The 22072-nt window shown below is 43.4% G+C and overlaps 1 protein-coding gene across 1 annotated transcript in view; it reads left to right on the top strand.

Annotated features, from left to right (window-relative positions):
- The window catches only part of LOC144823882 (mucin-5AC-like), a 663881-nt gene that overhangs the window by 46979 nt on the left and 594830 nt on the right, over nt 1-22072 (top strand). The window contains exon 4 of the mRNA XM_078682770.1: nt 371-477. Coding sequence (XP_078538896.1) covers nt 371-477 — 107 coding nt within the window. The remainder of the gene's footprint in view (nt 1-370; nt 478-22072) is intronic.

Here is a 22072-nt window from a genome sequence, read left to right as displayed (position 1 = left end):
ATGTGCCTTGTGATTTTCCAGCATCACTGATTGAGGGAAACGACATCGCAGAATGTTCATTTCATTCCCCATTATCACCATCAAAATGATGGCATCCTAGACCTTGTATTGAGGCCCTTAAAGGACTCGTGATTATTACAGAGGAGCCCAGCAGTCTGCAATTAGCTTATGGGATCACGGATAGTATTTAACAATTTTTAAAGAGGACTTTGTCGTTTCATTTTCTGTGGACATGAGATGGTCAGAAGTAAAACAGAAGGATTGCGGCGTTGTACATGCAGCGTTGGACACACTATAAATAGCAATTGAATTTGAGAAGAACTTGAAGGTCTAAAAATTAATGCAAACCGGCTTCTTTGCAATCTTACAGATATCCGTCTAACTCCCATACAGTTTGGGAATTTGCAGAAGCTCGATGGACCCACAGAACAGTGTGAAGATGCAAGTGAAGAAACACGGAAAAATTGCTCAAATTTAGTGAGTATAAGTGTTTTTCATTCGTTTGTTTACAGACTGTGCCTAACCTTCTCCAGCAAATGTTCGTATTGGCTATTTGCAAAGATAGGCATGTAGTGGGGTATTTCAGTTATTATTTTGATCCCTAAAAGCATGTCACAATGGAAACATTAACAGACAATGACAAAATGATGCTTGCCCACTGAGTTTTTTTGATGGGGAGGAAATAAAGTATAATACTGAAAATATTTGGTTGATATTTATCGACGGGGGAGACCATATCAAATGGGTTTGTTGGGCTGTGCCTCACAATAGGCTTAAGGGAAGAGCTACACCGCAGTAGAGTGGTCTGCTACCCTCACACTGCTAGGTCTGGCCGTGGGAATGCAGCAGAGCAATGGGCACAAAATAAAGTCATCCACACAGAGCAGCAAATCCACATCCACGCTTCCTACCTCACCTAACCCATACACACTGCACATATGAAAGTGTCACACCTTCTATATCAAACCATCTTTAATGTGCATTGTATGTGTGTTTGTGTGGGGTGGGGGGGGGGGATGGAGGATGCTACTGAATCCCGCAGAGTGACAGGCTACCACTTGTCTCTGATCTTGCTGCTTCTTCATGCTCAAGATCGGGATTTCCCGAGAGGGGTTTGTCACATTCTGGGTGGTTTAGCACCATTGGCTCTACCAGGCTCTTCGCTGCCAGGCAAGAACCGGAGACATGCAGCTATGATTTCAGAACTGGGGATATCAGCAAAATCAGCATAAACTAGCAGTAACAGATGTGTGAAGGTGGGTGGAGGGCAGGGTGCTGAGCTATAGTTTGTAACGTAAGGTATGTGCGCTCGATGAGAGTCAGATCTCTTTACCAAAGACTGCTTTTCAGTGATTCACTGAGTTCTCCTCACCTGAAGCTGAAGCACTTGTTTGATGAAGCGAAGGCTCTCCTCCTGTTATCTCCAACTGGCAGGTTTTTTTATTGTTATAGATGTATGCCTTTTAGCTGCTCAGCCTAGTTGCAATTGTATTAACTTTTCTTTACAACAACATGGCTCTTTTTTCAAGGCGTACTCGAGTCCCTCATCATTTGCCTATTTCTGATGAACCCCTTCTTTGCTAGATAGTGGTCTAGAAAACTTGGTCTAACTTTCTCCTTAAGGATTTAAGCAAACTTCAGGAAAATGTGTTTGCCTCTGAAATGCGAAGTTTTGTCACCAGTAACTCATTGCTGAACCCTAGACAGATGGGGTTTAGACAGTGTCTAAACCAGAGACAGCTATCAGCCCTGTCGTTATTGAACAGGTGCTTGATTGTGTATGAGAGAGGTGTTGGTGTTCTGATCTTATTAGATCTGTTATCTTTCTCCAACATCATCCATCCACACATCCTTCTCTATTGTAATAAAGATGTCTATTAGAGGCGTTGTGCTATGAGGGACGGAGTCCTTCCCATCGAAAAAGACAGAGAAAGTTCAGCAGGGATCATTTACCTCCCTCCATTTAGTCCTCCCAGCCTACATGTTTATTTCTTCTGCACAAGGGCTTTCCCTTTGTGATGCATGCTGCCGATACGTGGATGCTGCCAGAATCCACTCTTTGGCCTTCATCACTTGGGCTGATGCTGAAGCCCCTGTTTATAGTCTGCGATCTGGGCATTTTGTTTGGGTCTAATGTTTCCATGGACCAAGATGGGTACGGCGTGTCTAAAAGCTATTTTTTCATCTACGCAAATTGCGAAGAATCTGCCCTTCATTATCTTTTTCTCATAGCCTTCCTAAATGCCCTTATGCAAGTCAGGATAGATTAGTCCAGTTCCATCTTTCTTGGCTGCCTCTCGCCGGATCTTCACAAATAATGCACATTCAGAATGCTCCTGCTGGGGCTAATTCGGACTTACCCTAAGTGGTAGGATTATTGTGACCTAAGTATGTGTCTTCTCTCTGACCCATTAAGGTCTCTGTAACCTGTGTGGTAGGTCTCTCATTTTCCTGTCCTGCCCCTTCCAAGCATATTCTCACACACAATATGATATATCCATGTCAGTTGCCAATAGCCATCCTCTATTGGTACAGTCCTTTTTACGTTCCCTGTACACCCAAAACATTACATTGTACCTAGACCATGTTAACAGTAACATAATGTGAAACATAAGGTCATGAACAATTTTGGTGGTAATAAATAAAAGATGGTGGAATAAATAGGAGCAAAATTATGTTTGAGTGACAAATGTATATGTACAAAACAAACGGCATCTGCATATAGAAATATTGACATCACAGAGGCTTTCAAATTTAGAGGGAAGTGGGGGCATGAAAGAGGTAAAAGAATCAACCAAAAAATGTCAGTTACAGTCACCTTCAGTCAAGGAGTGAGTTCTTTGGGGCATAATCAATTATTTGCAAAAGTATTGGGCATTTCTTTCATTCAAGTGCATCTTAATCGATTCTGTTTCCTAGATTCCTTTTTATTAACTAGCGTAATTTTAACTTACTTGATGTTTTGTTAGTAAGACTTTTAAGATTGTAATTATTCACAGTAACAGACCTTGAATTGAATGCATTGTAATAGTGCGTGTGTGTTTCAAATTTCGACTCAATACCGGTATTTATACCACTGGTACTTTGAATTTTAGTTTGTATAGTTTTCTTTTCAGACATACTAGTTTTTACTTTCAAACCTCCTTTCTAAAATGAACCGCATCATCTAGTGCAAACAGGTAATGTCAATGATTTCTAAGCATTCCAATGCCTAAATCTTCTTACCCAGAACAACACGTCTGTGCAGACACGCTTGAACTGTGATGTATATATTTGCAATAAAAGTAACACAGGCAATGCCATGATTGATGACCTGTTAGCCATCCATCCCTCTTTACTACTCACAGGTGTACAGCCTCCTACTTTCACATGAAACTACCTTTCATGACAAAAGTGGTACTGAAAACAAAACCAGGGTAAAACTATGTCCATTTACGCATGTAAAAGGAGAAAAAACAACCGGCGTGGAATCAATGCTTCCTACACTACGACTATGAGGATTTTCGATGGCAGAACTGGGGGTTCCATTCCACCTTTACTACCTTGCCCTCTCTACCAGCATTAATGCCCAGTGTCCTTCAGCAGGGTGGCCCTGTTCAGCCAGTCTGACATTCTACCTGTACAGGCTCCTGCTCCACCCACAGGATTTGTATGTAGCCTGGCACCTGAATGGCTGCCAGGGCTCTTGGGTGCACTCTTGGATGAGTAAACTCTTAAATAGCTTTCAACATTTCATTTTTATTTTGATCAATTATTTATATGATGTGTTAACTCAGTATATTCACCGTAATCAAACGATATCAACAATTTTATACATAAATCATAACAAATTCATGACATTCAGTTAATCAAACTAAATATACAATGTAAAATACATCAACCCAATGCATTTCGGGACCTTGCGGCCCCTTCGTCAGGGGTCTATCGGGAAAGAAAACATAAAGAGAAGAAATAGTAGAGAGAAAAAGAAAAAGGAAAGAGAAAAAGAAAACTCGTTACTCTTGACGTTTAAAAGTTTCTCAGTTACTTTTTTGAAAAAGGACAATATTATCATTTGGATGACTTAAGCTCTCATATGTTGAGATGCCGCTTCTTTATAGATTATTGCATGAATTATAGGTCATGCAAGTTCATTTACATATTTTTAGTAAAGTCATGCGTTTTAATTACACCGTCCTACCGTAATTGTATGGTTTTTGATGATAAACAGCTTTTCTGCAGGAAGATAAAAATAAATACAGGGTAGTTTGCTACACTATGAGTTGAATAAAAGTATGCGCATTACTATTTATCCTATTGAATAGTTACCTGCGAGCCTATGCATACAACATCGGTCTCGCTTCTGTGTTCAGGACAAACAAGCACTGTCTGTCAAAAAAAGAAACCAATTAGAATCTTGGTTCATCTAATACTATCCTCTAAACATATCTATACATAGCACCATAGCCTTACCTCTTCGGGTAGCTATAATTGCATCCTTTTAGTAAGCCGGCCTGCAACAACCTGGCAAAAAAGTTGAACGGGACGTTTTATTTCTACTTAACACAGTGACAGAAAACACTGTTTACAATTTGCACACGCTCGCAGCATGAATACTGCCTGCGCGCCTCATTGGAAAAGCTCCGGTGAGCATTTACCTGCGGTCCTAGGCTGGGAGGCTTCGGTCCCGCAGAGTTGGTTTACACTTTTAGCCTGCAAAAATAACCGAGTGTCAAAAGGTGGTGATTTTCAGCAAAAATAATGCTTCAAAACGCTATGCATTTTTGGCAGATAAGCGCTCTCGCGTCTTACCGGGGTGTGCTCAATTAGCTTCGTCTCTCGGGTTCTGTGCTCGAAGGCTTCGTGGCTCAATCAAACTAGTTGTCCTACATCTATGCTATTGGTGGTCACATCATGGAAATCGATAACGGACTTCCAATCTTTTCGCGGCGGCCATCTTGAAATGCCTAAGACCTGTTTTAGTTCTATTTAGATCTCTTATAAGGTGAATCAATTATATTTGAGCTATGTACTACTTAGTTATGAATCAAAAAGTAAAGGAAAGGATAAAGATTGAAACAAATATTGGCGCATTGGTGCAACAATTGACTCTGGCTGTGAGCGTTTCAAATAGATAATTAATAAACTATTACATACTCTACCTACTCCATATCAATTATATTAAATACCTGCCTATTTACAAACTTGAGCTCTGTGCATAATTGTAACCGATCAAGTGGAGTTTGGTTATTTGTTCATTTGAAAAATTATATGTATGTGTTTCACTACTCAATTCAACGCGGGTCTGAATTCGCAGGGCTTCAGAACTGGCCATATTTTTAGTCTTTTTACAAAAAGCAAACCATCTCCATTTTATCATTAAGTCCGAACGGGACAAGTGTCTGTAATTTTCGCATCCAGTAAGCTTCTCTCTGGAGAAGGATCCTTGCATTGTCGAAACCAAGCCTTTGTGGAACTTGCTCTACTACTTGAAACCTTAATTGAGCGATTGTGTGTCTGTATTCAATCCAATGTTGCGCCAACGGCGAGGTAGTATTCTTAAGTCTTATCCGACTTTTGTGCTCAGTGAGCCTCACTTTTAATTTCCTATCTGTTTTTCCTACATAAAGGAGTCCGCATGGGCACTTGATGGTGTAGATCACATGTTCCGAATTACAGGACGTGTTATGCTTTAATTGTATTTGCTCACCAGTTCTAGGGTGTCGAATTACACTTCCTGGTATTACATTGTTGCAGTTTTTACAATTGTGACATTTTGTCGTTCCTTTGAAAATTACAGGTTCACTATCTTCTGTGGATTTAATAGTCCTGCTTAACATTTCTTTGAGATTCTGGGCCCTTTTGTAAGCAAACAAGGGTTGCTCGATGAAGAGATTACCAAAGTCTTTCTCTGCTTGCAAAATTTCCCAACGTTTCTTGATTACTTTCTTGATCTCCCAAGATACCGTGGAGTATTTAGTCACAAATACCATCCTTTTGCTTGTTTTCTTAGGTTTCTTTTCAAGTAGTTCATGTCTAGGGATAGTTTTAATTTTTTCAACATGTGCTTCTAAGAGTTTTTTTGGGTACCCTCTATCCAAATACTTTTGTTTTTGCTCCTCTATGGTTTTTTCACAAATATCTGGATTGGACGTGATTCTCTTTATGCGCATAAATTGCGACACTGGTAGGTTATTGATCAGGCTTGCAGGGTGAAAGCTTCCGTATAATAATGCATTATTCTTGTCAGTTGGTTTTTTATAAACGCTTGTGTGTATAGACCCATCTTTGATTTCTACCAGCACGTCTAGAAATGGTAACGCTTCAGTGCTCATACTGTGTGTAAACTGGATTCGTGGATCAATCGTATTCAAAAATTCAATGTTCTCAATCAGTTTTGTCTGCGATTTGTTCCAAATTACAAAGATATCATCTATATATCTTTTGTAGTAGACCAGGCCTGTCTGCCACTCAGGATGCTTCAAAATATGGTCTTCCTCACATTTCGCCATGAAGACATTAGCGTAAATGCAGGCTCCAGGAAAGCCCATGGCTGTACCATTCAATTGTAAGAAAAAATCATTTTGCCAAGTGAAATAACTATTTTCTAAACAAAATTCCAATAGTTGGATAATCATGCATTTGACCTCTTCTGGTTTTTCTCCTTTCAATAAAGCCCATTCCATGGCTTCCAATCCCAGTTTGTGCGGTATCGATGTGTACAAGGCTGTTACATCAATTGTACATATGATCCATTCACTCACTGATTTCTCATCAATGGTTTTCAGATTTCTTAAGAAATCAGATGTGTCCTCCAAATATGTGGGCCATTGCTGTATAAATGATTGCATGTGGCTATCAATAAATATCCCAAGGTTCTCGAATATTGAGGAGCAACCAGACACTATAGGTCTGAATGGTGGGTCTTGAAGATGTTTGTGAATTTTAGGCAGGAAGTAGATCCTTGGTCTTCTGGGGTAAATTTGCCTTAAATAACGTTTGACTGTTGGGTTGATCCAATTTAGTTCCTCTGCTTTATCCAGTATTTTGTCCAAAGTCTGTGCTATTTCCATTGTTGGGTCATTATTCAGTTTTATGTAAGTAGTTGTGTCATTTACATGCTCCGTGCCTTTTCGTAGATAAAATGCAGAATCCATTATCACTAGGCCTCCTCCTTTGTCCGCTTTCTGGATTACTATTGCAGGATTTTTAGCTAGTGCTTGTAAAGCACTATGTTCAGCCTTAGTTAAGTTGTTCAATTTCCGTTTGAAGTGTATTTTGCTTAAATCCGCCTTGACCAATGTTTCGAAGGTATCAAGTGTTTTGTGCGAAATTGGAGCTAGAAAAGTGCTCTTCGGTCTAAATTTGACTTCTTCGTTATCCTCGGTTTGGATTGGATTGACTATTGTGAAAAAGTGTTTGAGCCTCAATAGCCGCATGAACTTAAAGAACGCAACTTCTGTTTCTAGCTCGTTCGTTTGATAAGTGCTAACAAATGATGTTCCTTTGTTAAGTAGATCTGCTTCAAAGTTTGTCAAAGGATATTCTGATATATTTATCACGAGGTTTTGGTCTGACTCCTTAGGCTCGCTTTTCTTTCCTTTTCTTTTTCCTTTTCCTCGTCTCGTTTTTTGTCCACCTGTGACGTTGTTGCTTGATCCGGTGGTTTGCTGGGCAGAAGGCCCACCTCTAAAAAAGGATCCGAAATGGGAACTGAACTGCTTATTGTTTCTGTTGAGGTTGAAGGAGCTGTTTGTTGTTTGCTTAAGGGTTGTCTTGATGTGCTGGTATCACTATCTGAGACTCCACTCTCATCAGATGTTGTAGGTTGTTGCTTTTTATTTGTATATCTCCTTTATGCATAGACCTCGGCCCAAGTATAAGCATCATTAAGCTTATAATCAATTGTATCGCGTTTGAATTTTCGCAATTTTGTTTCCTGTAATTCCTTTCCGTACTTATCAAGTTTAATGTCTAGGTCAGCTAGAAATTTATCCCAAGGCTCTCTTTCCAGTCTGGTGGCTAAATCGTTTTTGATATTAAATATTTCCTCTTCCAGTTCTTTGATGATTCTTGAAAGCTCTTCCACTAATAGCAGAATTAAGTCTAAAGAGCACTTATTCAAAATACAAAACCACTTCTCCATAAAATGCGGGTTGTTATTGAGTCTGTATAACATTGGTCTGATGGCTAGTCTGAGTCCTCTGGGAATACGTCTAACGCGATGATATTGAATTAGCGTTGAGGCGTGTAGGCGTTGATTTAGCTCCCGTTTAGTTAAGTATTCGAGCTGTTTTAGTTGTTGCGTAACTGATCCGCTTTTAACATCAAAAGTTTTGGTTTCCTTTATCAATTTATATATTAAATCTGCCTCATCTGAGGTATACACTTTGATGTTCGCTCTGTTTTCCGTTATTCCTGATATTGAATCAAACGACATTTCTTTGGTGCTAGTTCCCACCGTTAGCAGAAAATATGAAACAATGAATGTGTGTGGGTACTGCACACAGTATACAATATTTATCAAAGATTAATCCGATATGAGTGCTACCTTTGATTGGTGCCTGCAAACACCTAATGAAACATGTATGTAGCCTGGCACCTGAATGGCTGCCAGGGCTCTTGGGTGCACTCTTGGATGAGTAAACTCTTAAATAGCTTTCAACATTTCATTTTTATTTTGATCAATTATTTATATGATGTGTTAACTCAGTATATTCACCGTAATCAAACGATATCAACAATTTTATACATAAATCATAACAAATTCATGACATTCAGTTAATCAAACTAAATATACAATGTAAAATACATCAACCCAATGCATTTCGGGACCTTGCGGCCCCTTCGTCAGGGGTCTATCGGGAAAGAAAACATAAAGAGAAGAAATAGTAGAGAGAAAAAGAAAAAGGAAAGAGAAAAAGAAAACTCGTTACTCTTGACGTTTAAAAGTTTCTCAGTTACTTTTTTGAAAAAGGACAATATTATCATTTGGATGACTTAAGCTCTCATATGTTGAGATGCCGCTTCTTTATAGATTATTGCATGAATTATAGGTCATGCAAGTTCATTTACATATTTTTAGTAAAGTCATGCGTTTTAATTACACCGTCCTACCGTAATTGTATGGTTTTTGATGATAAACAGCTTTTCTGCAGGACAAAAGTATTTGGATAGAGGGTACCCAAAAAAACTCTTAGAAGCACATGTTGAAAAAATTAAAACTATCCCTAGACATGAACTACTTGAAAAGAAACCTAAGAAAACAAGCAAAAGGATGGTATTTGTGACTAAATACTCCACGGTATCTTGGGAGATCAAGAAAGTAATCAAGAAACGTTGGGAAATTTTGCAAGCAGAGAAAGACTTTGGTAATCTCTTCATCGAGCAACCCTTGTTTGCTTACAAAAGGGCCCAGAATCTCAAAGAAATGTTAAGCAGGACTATTAAATCCACAGAAGATAGTGAACCTGTAATTTTCAAAGGAACGACAAAATGTCACAATTGTAAAAACTGCAACAATGTAATACCAGGAAGTGTAATTCGACACCCTAGAACTGGTGAGCAAATACAATTAAAGCATAACACGTCCTGTAATTCGGAACATGTGATCTACACCATCAAGTGCCCATGCGGACTCCTTTATGTAGGAAAAACAGATAGGAAATTAAAAGTGAGGCTCACTGAGCACAAAAGTCGGATAAGACTTAAGAATACTACCTCGCCGTTGGCGCAACATTGGATTGAATACAGACACACAATCGCTCAATTAAGGTTTCAAGTAGTAGAGCAAGTTCCACAAAGGCTTGGTTTCGACAATGCAAGGATCCTTCTCCAGAGAGAAGCTTACTGGATGCGAAAATTACAGACACTTGTCCCGTTCGGACTTAATGATAAAATGGAGATGGTTTGCTTTTTGTAAAAAGACTAAAAATATGGCCAGTTCTGAAGCCCTGCGAATTCAGACCCGCGTTGAATTGAGTAGTGAAACACATACATATAATTTTTCAAATGAACAAATAACCAAACTCCACTTGATCGGTTACAATTATGCACAGAGCTCAAGTTTGTAAATAGGCAGGTATTTAATATAATTGATATGGAGTAGGTAGAGTATGTAATAGTTTATTAATTATCTATTTGAAACGCTCACAGCCAGAGTCAATTGTTGCACCAATGCGCCAATATTTGTTTCAATCTTTATCCTTTCCTTTACTTTTTGATTCATAACTAAGTAGTACATAGCTCAAATATAATTGATTCACCTTATAAGAGATCTAAATAGAACTAAAACAGGTCTTAGGCATTTCAAGATGGCCGCCGCGAAAAGATTGGAAGTCCGTTATCGATTTCCATGATGTGACCACCAATAGCATAGATGTAGGACAACTAGTTTGATTGAGCCACGAAGCCTTCGAGCACAGAACCCGAGAGACGAAGCTAATTGAGCACACCCCGGTAAGACGCGAGAGCGCTTATCTGCCAAAAATGCATAGCGTTTTGAAGCATTATTTTTGCTGAAAATCGCCACCTTTTGACACTCGGTTATTTTTGCAGGCTAAAAGTGTAAACCAACTCTGCGGGACCGAAGCCTCCCAGCCTAGGACCGCAGGTAAATGCTCACCGGAGCTTTTCCAATGAGGCGCGCAGGCAGTATTCATGCTGCGAGCGTGTGCAAATTGTAAACAGTGTTTTCTGTCACTGTGTTAAGTAGAAATAAAACGTCCCGTTCAACTTTTTTGCCAGGTTGTTGCAGGCCGGCTTACTAAAAGGATGCAATTATAGCTACCCGAAGAGGTAAGGCTATGGTGCTATGTATAGATATGTTTAGAGGATAGTATTAGATGAACCAAGATTCTAATTGGTTTCTTTTTTTGACAGACAGTGCTTGTTTGTCCTGAACACAGAAGCGAGACCGATGTTGTATGCATAGGCTCGCAGGTAACTATTCAATAGGATAAATAGTAATGCGCATACTTTTATTCAACTCATAGTGTAGCAAACTACCCTGTATTTATTTTTATCTTCCTGCAGAAAAGCTGTTTATCATCAATAACCATACAATTACGGTAGGACGGTGTAATTAAAACGCATGACTTTACTAAAAATATGTAAATGAACTTGCATGACCTATAATTCATGCAATAATCTATAAAGAAGCGGCATCTCAACATATGAGAGCTTAAGTCATCCAAATGATAATATTGTCCTTTTTCAAAAAAGTAACTGAGAAACTTTTAAACGTCAAGAGTAACGAGTTTTCTTTTTCTCTTTCCTTTTTCTTTTTCTCTCTACTATTTCTTCTCTTTATGTTTTCTTTCCCGATAGACCCCTGACGAAGGGGCCGCAAGGTCCCGAAATGCATTGGGTTCATGTATTTTACATTGTATATTTAGTTTGATTAACTGAATGTCATGAATTTGTTATGATTTATGTATAAAATTGTTGATATCGTTTGATTACGGTGAATATACTGAGTTAACACATCATATAAATAATTGATCAAAATAAAAATGAAATGTTGAAAGCTATTTAAGAGTTTACTCATCCAAGAGTGCACCCAAGAGCCCTGGCAGCCATTCAGGTGCCAGGCTACATACATGTTTCATTAGGTGTTTGCAGGCACCAATCAAAGGTAGCACTCATATCGGATTAATCTTTGATAAATATTGTATACTGTGTGCAGTACCCACACACATTCATTGTTCCACCCACAGGATTAGCATGTTGCTCTTATCTCCTTCCACAGGCCCTGGGCCCCAATCTACTCCCAGTGCTCCACAGTGTCCATGTTTGCCTCGCTTGACCATCCAACTCCAAAGCTTTCCGGTGCTCCAGAGGCAGAAGCTTGTTCTTTTAACACACCAGCAGTAGCCCTGGGTCTCCACTTATCTCCCTGCGCTCCCCGGCAGCTCTGATTGGCCTGTCTGTCTCCTGCAATTACTAGCCCCCCCTCTAGCAGGAACATACTCCTCTCTCTCACCCACACCAGCCCAACGTCACTGCTCTCCAACCTTCTTCTTCATGTCCACTGACTCGGCAAGCTTCAAACTCTCCCAAGCAACTCCAACTTCCTGCAGCAGCAACAACACTCGCTGAACTCTTCCTTGGCAGACCCCCTGCTGAAGATTTTCCTCTTGCCTAATAGGCACTGGAAGTAGAGGGGCTGGGGTGCTGTAGCACTTCCTAAATAACCATGCTGCAGTTCAGAAGGTGAATTTGCAAAAAAGGCTTTCCATTTTGTTTTTATCTGGTAACACACAATGACATCTAAAAACACATCAATCAACTGTATAAATGGTTCAGAATATGTCATCAATTTCGATAACACACAAGGCACAATTTCTTGTAGTTCTCATGTGTGATGGAAGCAAAGATTTTAATTGTATCAAAAACAGTATATACATACTTATTTCCATGAATCCCAGTTTCTCCACATTATTGTGTGTGTGCTGAGCTCTACATGTTCGCTGCCCAGCTGCAATGGTTCCTCAACTAGAAAGGGTTGGGCCCATAATCAGTAAGGCTTGGCCTACTTGACAATCAAACAAATACACACATGCCAATACTGATACCAATTCACCATCTCACATCATGATCACAAAAAGCACTTGATATGATCATATCTTTAATTTTTTCATTTATTATTTTGTATAATTTTCTCCAGAAATTACCAAAATGCATTATTCATCATTTAGAACATCAATTTATCACAAACGATTACACAACATAGAGACACAAAAACATGGTCAGATCATTATTTGGTCCTCTTTTCCATTATTTTACCTAATGCAGAGCAAGCAAAAGGAACGCATCTTATGCTCAAAAGAAATTGGAATAACCTGGCCGAAACAGCACTAAATTCCATTTTGCAAGATAATCCCCTATGCTTATCGGCTAATCCCGATGTTGATGCAGTATCGATACACCACTGGATCGCTACGGCGGTGGAGTCAGTAGCACTAGGCAGAGTGGTGAAATCAACTAGACTATCCCCTACTGCCCCTTGGTTCTCCGATGCCCTTAGGGAGACCAAAAGTAGGTGCAAAAAGCTGGAACGACAATGGAGGCTGAGCTACTGTGAGAGATCGAAGGCAAATTATAAAAAAGCCTTAAAAGGGTTTCATAAGGAGATAAAACCAGCTAGACGAAACCATATTGCGTCACGCATTTAAAATGCTAACCAGTCCAATAGCGAGGTCTTCAAGGTAGTTCAATCTTTTTTTAAGCCCAGGGTACTGAAGACAGAAGTAACCCCATCCCCAGCTCTATGCGATAAGATCGCAAACTATTTTGATAATAAAATCTTAAAGGTTTATGAGTCATTCCGTGCCACAGAGGCCACTGTGAAAGGGGATAAATCTCCGCTCGGAGGGGAGATACCCAGATTGAGTGAGTGTACACCAATTATGCAGCAGGATGCCCTTATTGAAATTGAGAAATGCCATTCAGAAGCCCCAGATGATCCATGCCCCCCTAAATTATGGAAGATGTTATCCTCCTCACTGGTGGATGGTTTACGTCACATCTGGAATTCCTCTCTGAATACAGGCATCTTCCCAGATAAATGAAAGCATGCAACACTGCTCCTGCTGAAAAAGAAACAAAATGGAGATCCGGGTGATCTCAAAAATCTGCAACCAATCTCTTTATTACACGCTCCTGGAAAAATGTTGGAAAAACTAGTTCAACGTCAACTGACCAGATTTATTGAGCAGAATGGGGCTCTGCATGATACTCAATCTGGTTTTCGAGCAGGATTTAGTACGGAGACTGCTCTCCTGGAGGTGGCAGAGTCAATAAGGTGGTCACTGGATTCAGGAGCACCAGCATTGCTGGTGCTCCTGGATTTCTCCGCGGCATTCAACACTGTTGACCACACTAATTTGGTCGAGCACCTAAAAGAAGTGGGCTTTGAGGGCAAAGTACTCACCTAGCTGATTTCTTATCTGAGGAGACGCACTCAGAAAAGTTGCCCTTAAGCCTTATGAATCTCAACCGAAACAGCTATGGTGCGGATTGCCCCAGGGCTCAGCTTTGAGTCCGCTATTCTTTAACCGCTACCTAGCTCCTTTGTTTTCTTTGATTGCCAACTGCGGAGTGAAAGCAATCTCGTACGCTGACGACACCTAGTTGGTTTTCTCTTTCAAAGAGCAGACGCTGGATGGTTTAAAGAATTTTACGGGATGCCTACGCGATATAGCTAGTTGGATGAATGCTAATAAATTAAAGTTAAACACGGAGAAAACAGAGGTTCTTTTCTTTGGGCAGGGAACTGTGCCAGAGTCAGCAGTATGGTGGCCATCAGAAATGGGTGCTCCACCATCCCCGACCACCTCTATCCGCAACTCAGGAGTAAAATGGGGAAGCGAATCTCAACTTCTCAGCTCAAATACAACAGGTCTCTGCGACCTGTTTTAGCAAATTAAAAAATCTCCGGAGGGGGCGTGGCTAGCAGCCGAGAGAGATGGCTGCCACCTGAAAGAGCTCTCGCCCTTCCATGGCGTAATAGCTGCCATACCACCGACCAGACCTGAGTGTGGAGCGAGGACAGATGGGGGTATTGCCCTGATGCCCCCCCTGCTGAGACGTGTGTCCAGAGAAGCCCGCGATAGGGTTATTGAGGCGAAGTGAGCCCTGGTCCGAGCGGCGGCGGATCCGGATGTATGACATTACAACGCATGCTTTTACCACGCATGCTTTTACATCGCGGTTTTTACAACGCATACCATTACAATGCATAGCGCTTTGGGGTGGTGGATAGTGAATAGTTTAATTTACTATTCCAACTCCAGTCCCCGTGGACACTAGGGAAGGTGTTGGATAGTAAATTAAATCTATTCCCTATCCTAAAGCGCCCCCCAGCGTAATGCGTTGTAATGGTTTGCGTTGTAAAAGTTGCGATGTAAAAGCACTGCGTGGTAAAAGTTGCGTTGTAAAGGATGTTTCCCGGCGGATCCATCATGGCGGCACCGGACCGGGGTCTCTTACGGCATACTGAGACTTCGCCCTCCCGTGGGGCAACTGTGAGAGCAGCGGGGACCCGGCGCGGAGCCCCGGTAAGGAGGAGGGGGCCATTGAAGAAGGCGCTGTGCGCCGTGTGGCCCCCACCCCTCTAGAGCGGAGCTGTGTGGACTGTGACGCCGGGGCCTGCACTAATCGAGGCCCCAGCTTCTGGGCCTATATGCGGGCGGTGACGGGGACCGGGGACCGGGCGGCGAAGTAGAGGGATGGGCCTGCGGTGCGCAGCCCCATCCCCGACACCGGACCTGAAATAAATGATCGGGTGCCGTCGAGAGGCCGATTGAGGCCAGGCCAGGCCGCCCATCAGACAGCAAATAGGCCGCCCAGCGGCATACAAATGTACTTGAGCCCCTGGCTTTAGGCCTGATCACCCTCAGAGGATAATTTCTCCGTGTCGCCCCCTGAGTGGAAGCATTAATCTAAGGAGGGCCTGCGGGGAGGGGGCGAGAGGCTAATACAGGTGGCTGGAAGTGTTGGGGTGCGCTCCCCCTATCCACCATCTGGACACGTGCAGTGCAGAGTGTGGTGGCGTAAGTGGGCGTGAACACCAAGATCCCAGTACCTGGGCCGGGGAAAGAGTCTGGAGAGACCGGAGAGTGCGCAGTGGTGTCGGTGGACGTCCGAGGAGAGCGCTGAGGCCTGCACAAGCTTGTTGCTATAACAGATTGGAGTGTGCATATAAAGATATTGCGGCTGACCCTGAGGCCCCGGGCTTGGGGCTGGTATGGCAAATCAGACGAGCAACGGTGGAATAAGGCAGCGGGGTGCGTAGAGAAGACGCCATCGTGCTTTGTAGGCATCCTGAGCAGAGCTCGGAGTCCCGGGTGGGTACTGCCTATGCTAACCGGCGACAGGAGCTGAAGACAGAAAGCGGAAAGCCCGGATTACACGTGGAGGGATAGTGAAGTTGGCCACATAGGCGCACATAGACGGCACTGTCAACTGAGTTGGTTTTGAGGCCCCTACAGCCATGGCGACTGGAGGCAAAGGGTCGAGGGCCAACGCCCAGAGACAGTTAGCCAAATTTGCTTTGGCTAAAGGAGGCGAAAAAGGCGAGTCACCCAGATTGGATAAAGAAGGGCAAAGTGCAGGACAATCGCAAACAACAGAGCCGACTCTACACAACGTGATGGCGGCAATAGGGGGAATATGCACATCAGTGTACTCGGTCACAGTTGAGGTCTCGCTGCTCTGAGACGATTTTAGAAAAATGGATGAGAAGGTGAAGGAGTTGAAGATTGTGACGGCCGCTCTGCAGATAGACACCTCGAACTTACAGACTCAGATGCTAGAGATGCAGAATAAACAGGATCGAATGGCGCAGCAGCTGGACGACTAGGAAGGCAGGGTCCGCCGCATAAACATTTGAATACTAGGGGGCAGATTTATGAAGGCCTTGGGCCGCCGGTGCGTCATTTTTAACATGGGAAAAAGTGACGCACCGGCGGCGCAAGGCTTCATAAATCTGCCCCTAGGTGTTCTGGAGCGAACAGAGGGGCCGGCTGTGGACTTATATGTTGAGAAATTGATCACGAAGTATCTGAAACCGAAGGTGCTATCTAGCTACTTTTCTATCGAACGAGCTCATAGAGTGCCGGGAGGAAGGCCCAAAGCAGGTGCACCCCCGAGGCCATTGATCGCCAGAGTATTTAACTATCGGGACAGAGATATAATATTGCAAACGTCCAGATCAGCTCCACCATTGAAGATCGAGAACTATGAGGTGACGTTCTTGCCGGATTCGACGGCTAAAGTCCAGGCGCAGAGACCAAGTTTCCAAGCAGTGAAGCGGGAGTTCCGAGACCGAGAAGTGAAATTCTCAATGTTCTTTCCAGCGCGGCTGCGAGTGGAATCAAAGGGGAAATCGTGGTTCTTCGATTCGCCGGAGGCAGTCTGGGACTGGATGGAGGGTTGGACTACAGTGGAGGAGTGCAGAGAGATGATCGATTCGATACACCTCTCACGGAGGCGGCTATAGAGTACAGCAGGCTGGAGGATCAAGACTGAATTGTCCGGCTGCTGAGCTGAGACATTCTTCTTGGTCCACGATGAACAAGTAAAGGTTCGGGGGGGGGGGGTGGAGGTGACCTGTGGACTTGGTACTACAATTGCTTAGTGGGTCACTCGGGGTGGATTATATGAAGTATCTGCTGAATGGAATGATGTCGAAAAGGGGGTGGTGATGAACAGAGTGTCTGAATTAAGCAGACCACTCTTACCCAGTCCAAAGATCAGGGCTTGATCCATCACCGTTATTTATCTCACTGCCCCATCCCAGCTCAGAACCTGGCTATATGCAAATTAGTCTGTCCCTGGCCCAGTGCATCATGGGAACAGGGCAGACCAAACTACCAAGCCAATTCTTCACCAGAAAGGAGACAAGCTACAAATGGAATGGAATGATGTGATATGACGCTGCACGAAATTACTTATTACTAGGTCAGTGGTAGTTATAAAGAATAACGTTTGAAGTAGCCATGGATGGGGGGGGGTAGTTCCCTCTGCATTTATAGCATGTTCAATGGGGTGAGAGGCACTCTGCCATGTTTGGGGGTGGGTAGTTTTGAATCCACAGGGAGGGTAGCAGGGTGGGGGGTAGTTAAAGGGAGTGGGGGGGTGGATAGGGGTTGGGACGGGGGTTGTTGTTGTTGTTGCCATGATATTGCTCAAATTGTGTAGCTCTATGCTACAAAACGGGAGGGCGGCCTTTACTGTGACCACAAACAAGTATATTGGCCTTTTTCTCTAAGTTCATGTTTGGATGACAGACTAATAGCTGGTGCTGATTCTGTTATATGTATCGAGCTCATTATGTTGTTGACCTTATGTCCGACCTACAGTGCGATGTTTGTACGGAGAACGGATGGTAGCCGACCGTGAATCGGTGCTCTCCATCCTCACTTGGAATGTTAACGGTCTGGGAGGCAAAATTAAAAGAGGGATAGTTCAGCAATATTTGAAACAGCAGTCCCCGGACTTAGTTCTCTTGCAGGAGACCCATCTGGTCGGCAATAAGAGTAAGGCCCTAAACAGGTGGGGGTATAGGCTTCTAGTGCATGCAGATTACACTAGTGGCTCTAGGGGCACATGTATCCTGGTTAGGAAAAATGTTCCCCTGATTGTTCTTAATACATGGACAAATGTCACTGGTAGGTTTGCAGTGGTTGAGGCACAATGGGAGGGAAGAGCCCTAAATATTGTATCAATCTACCTACCGCCAGCGTTGTGTAAAGTAGCCTTAGCTGAACTAGGACAGGTGCTCACGGATCTTCCTGATGGGACCTTAATAATGGGGGGAGACTATAACATGATGATGAGTGACTTAACGGATAGGCATCCTGTGAGACAAAATACTCGGCCAAATGAACTTATGTCAGACTTCACCACGGCTTTGGGGCTCCTAGATGTTGGACGGGAACTGAGGGATGACCAGGTAGGCTATAGTTATTTCTCCAGTGTACATGGCAGTCTTTCCCGGATTGAATACTTTTTAACATATGCAGACTCAGTGGGTAACTTTAGGCGACCCAAGACATATCCCAGAGGCCTATCAGATCACTCCCCTGTAGGAATAGATTTCCCACATGGTGCCAGACAGAAAATCCGTACCATTGTCATCAACCAGGGGTTATTGAAGATCCCGGATATTAGAGAGGAGCGAAATGTCCAGACTGGGTATTTCTTTGAGGAAAATGTGGGATCCGTAGATTCCGCACAAATGATTTGGGAAGCTTATAAGGTAGTTCTGAAGGGATATACTCTTTCGTTGAAAACTCAATATGTGGCCAAAAGACGGGAGAGGTTGACACAGCTGGAAGAGGAGCTCAAGGTGGTGGAGGCAAGGTATGCACTTCACCCCTCGGAAGAGTTGATGCATGCCATGACACTCAAAAGGGATGAATACAAATTAAAAGACCGAGAACACATGATAACGACGAAAACAGCTGCTCATCATAGACTTTACGAATTGGGGGATAGGGCGGGTAAAACACTGGCCTGGTAGGAAAGGAAGGAGCAGGGTGCGAGGTGGGTACCTAGGATACGGAAACCCAGCGGAGACATCGTCTCTTGCCCTGAAGACGTCGCAGAGGCATTTGCTGACCACTTCGAGGAAGTATACTCGCCATCAGCCATATATACAGCTGAGGAATCGCAACAGCTTTTGGAGGAGTGTGCGTTGCCTACTCTGTCCGCTGAAGATAGGGAATCCCTAGAGGCTGATCTATCCGATGAGGAAATTCGGACAGCCATTGGCCGCATAAAATCAGGAAAGGCTATGGGACCCAACGGTACCCCGGTGGAATTTCTTAAAGCAACAGCCACTCAAGAGGTCCCACATTTGCAGGCCATGTATCAGGAGAGCTGGGAAAGGGGAGTATTACCCCCAGACCAAAGGTTGGCGAGCATTGTGGTCATCTATAAAACGGGTAAAGCGGTGGACGACTGTCGTTCCTATGGACCGATCTCTTTAATTAATGTGGAGGCGAAAGTCTTGGCTAAGTTTCTAGCCACACGATTGGGGACGGTGATATCCTCCCTGGTGCACCCTGACCATTCAGGTTTTATGCCAGAAAGAAATACGGCCCTTAATATTCGTCGCCTACATAATGTGTTGGCCCGGCAGGACTATCTAGGGGAAGATGCTGCTATATTAGCCCTTGACGCCTCTATGGCTTTTGACTTGATTGAATGGTCTTATATGTTTGAGGTATTACTACGAGTGGGATTGGGCCTGAAATTCATAAAGTGGGTGAGACTGTTCTACACTGATATATCAGGACAGGTTAGAGTGAATAACTACACGTCCAGGCAGTTTTTTCTTCGTAGAGGTACGAGGCAGGGGTGCCCCTATGGCCGCTATTATTTGCATTGATGTTGGAACCTCTAGCATCGTGGGTAAGGAAAGATGTGATGACCAGAGGTCTCAGATGGTCCCCTGACTATGAAGACAGAATACCACTCCATGCAGATGATATAGTGCTATATCTAGCATATCGATATAGATCCAAACGGATGTTCATAGACATTTTTACTAACTTTGGGAAGTATTCTGGCTACGCTATCAACTAGAGCAAATCGGTAATGTATATGCTTCATGGACAGGCCCCACGTCTTCCAAAAGACTGCGCACTGATGGTCGCGGCGGAAGGCTTTAAATACCTGGGGATCTTTGTAACGCCAGACTCGGCTCTTTTTTACAGGAGCAACCTGGCGCCCTTGCTCACTCGGCTACGAGCGGATGTCCAGCACTGGAGCCTCTATCTCTGGTTGGCCGGGCTGCCCTCTTTAAAATGCTTGCTCTCCCACGCTTCCTATATGTGCTACAGAAATGTCCGAATAGAGTTCCTGATGGCTTCTTTACCGCAGTGGAGGGTGAGGTGCGTACACTACTATGGGACGGGAGAGCTCCCAGAATAGCGATTCAAAAATTAACGAAGGGATGGTATGATGGGGGTATAGCTCTACTGGATATTCGGGTGTACTATTGGGCCTCGCAATTGGTCACGGTCAATAGATGGAAATACACCTTGCCTGACGACCCGCCGTGTACCCTGGATAGATTTCAGATGGACGGGGCTGGTTTTCCCGGGGCGCTGTACTCAGCAACACGAAGAAAGGATATTGTGGGACCTACCTAACATACGCTGCAGATATGGAGACTAGCTAACTCCCGCCTGGACTAGACAAACAGACTCACTGCTATGACGTCACTATGGTCTGCACAAAAGCTGGGCATGCTCTGTCACCACCCCAGGTTTGACAAATGGGACATGCTAGGTATCTCGGTTGTAGGAGATTTGATTAAAAAAGGTAGGATTCTAAGGTTTGAAGAGCTACGGAAAGCGTATCAACTGGCACCTCATCAAGTCTTTCGATATTTGCAAATCAGACATGCATTGATGGCGGCATTTCCTGATTGTGCAGATATACCAGAGTACTCTCCCCTAGAGGATCGCCTACTAGATGGACAATTGCGCACTAAGGCTATTTCCCTCACATATAGGAAGCTTATTAATCACATGCCAGATTCCTTTGTACAACTCAAGGAGAAGTGGGAAAGGGATTTAGGGGCTATATAAGAAGAGGACTGGAGGCAGGCGCTGATGTCCCCAAGAGAGGCTGCCATTACACTTAGATACTGACTCATACAGCTCCGTATATTACACCGTTCATACTTGACTGGGATTACTCTGGCAAAGATTGGGTCAAGGCCGGACGATTTATGTTTTAAGGGGTGCGGGCAGTCAGCTAGCTTCTATCATATGATATGGGAACGCCCATTGGTGCAGAACCGATGGGATAGAATAGTGACGCATCTGCGATCTGCCCTGGATAAGCCGATTAACTTGACGCCGCGGGTAGGCCTCCTGAACATTTGGGAAGCTATGGATCTTACGGAGACAGAACAGCAGTTTGCAACACTGGGCCTAACGCTCTTTAAAAGGGAACTTGCTAGGAGATGGGGAAGTGCCAATTCCACCAGGAGTGGCGATATGGATGAGGGAATTGGACAAATGCATTATCGCTGAAAAAGAAGTGTTTATTGCACGCGGGTGTCCGAAGAAATGGGATAGGAAATGGGCCAAATGGAACATGTTCAGGGGAGAGATATGTGTGTCCCCAGTAGTAGAACTAGAATTACGAAAGAGCAGAGATGGAGAGCGAGAACTGTAAAAATATACGCTGTTTGAATCTATTGACTAATGTGATGATGCATATGATTTAAGGAGTGGAGCAACTTGTGTATCAGTATATGGTTTGTCTTTTATGCAATAAAAATATTTTCAAAAAATAAATAAATAAATCTCCGGAAAGTTTTGCATTTTCTACCAGAAGATTGCCGCAAAACAGTAGTACATGCTATAGTACCATCTAGGCTAAATTATGCCAATGGTCTGTATCTTGGCCTACCTAAATATGCAATCCAACGCCTTCAGATGATTCAAAATGCGGCTGCGAGACTGGTTTGCGTATACCATTCCGACACCATGTCTCTCCGCATTTACATAAACTCCACTGTCTTCAAGTGGAGAAAAGAATCATATTCAAGGCTATGACAGTGGCCTAT

This window comes from Lissotriton helveticus, chromosome 3_1 (genome assembly GCF_964261635.1).
Source record: "Lissotriton helveticus chromosome 3_1, aLisHel1.1, whole genome shotgun sequence".
Lineage (NCBI taxonomy): Eukaryota > Metazoa > Chordata > Amphibia > Caudata > Salamandridae > Lissotriton > Lissotriton helveticus.
Note: the sequence above shows the minus strand (reverse complement) of the source record. Positions and strands in the feature narration are given on the sequence as shown.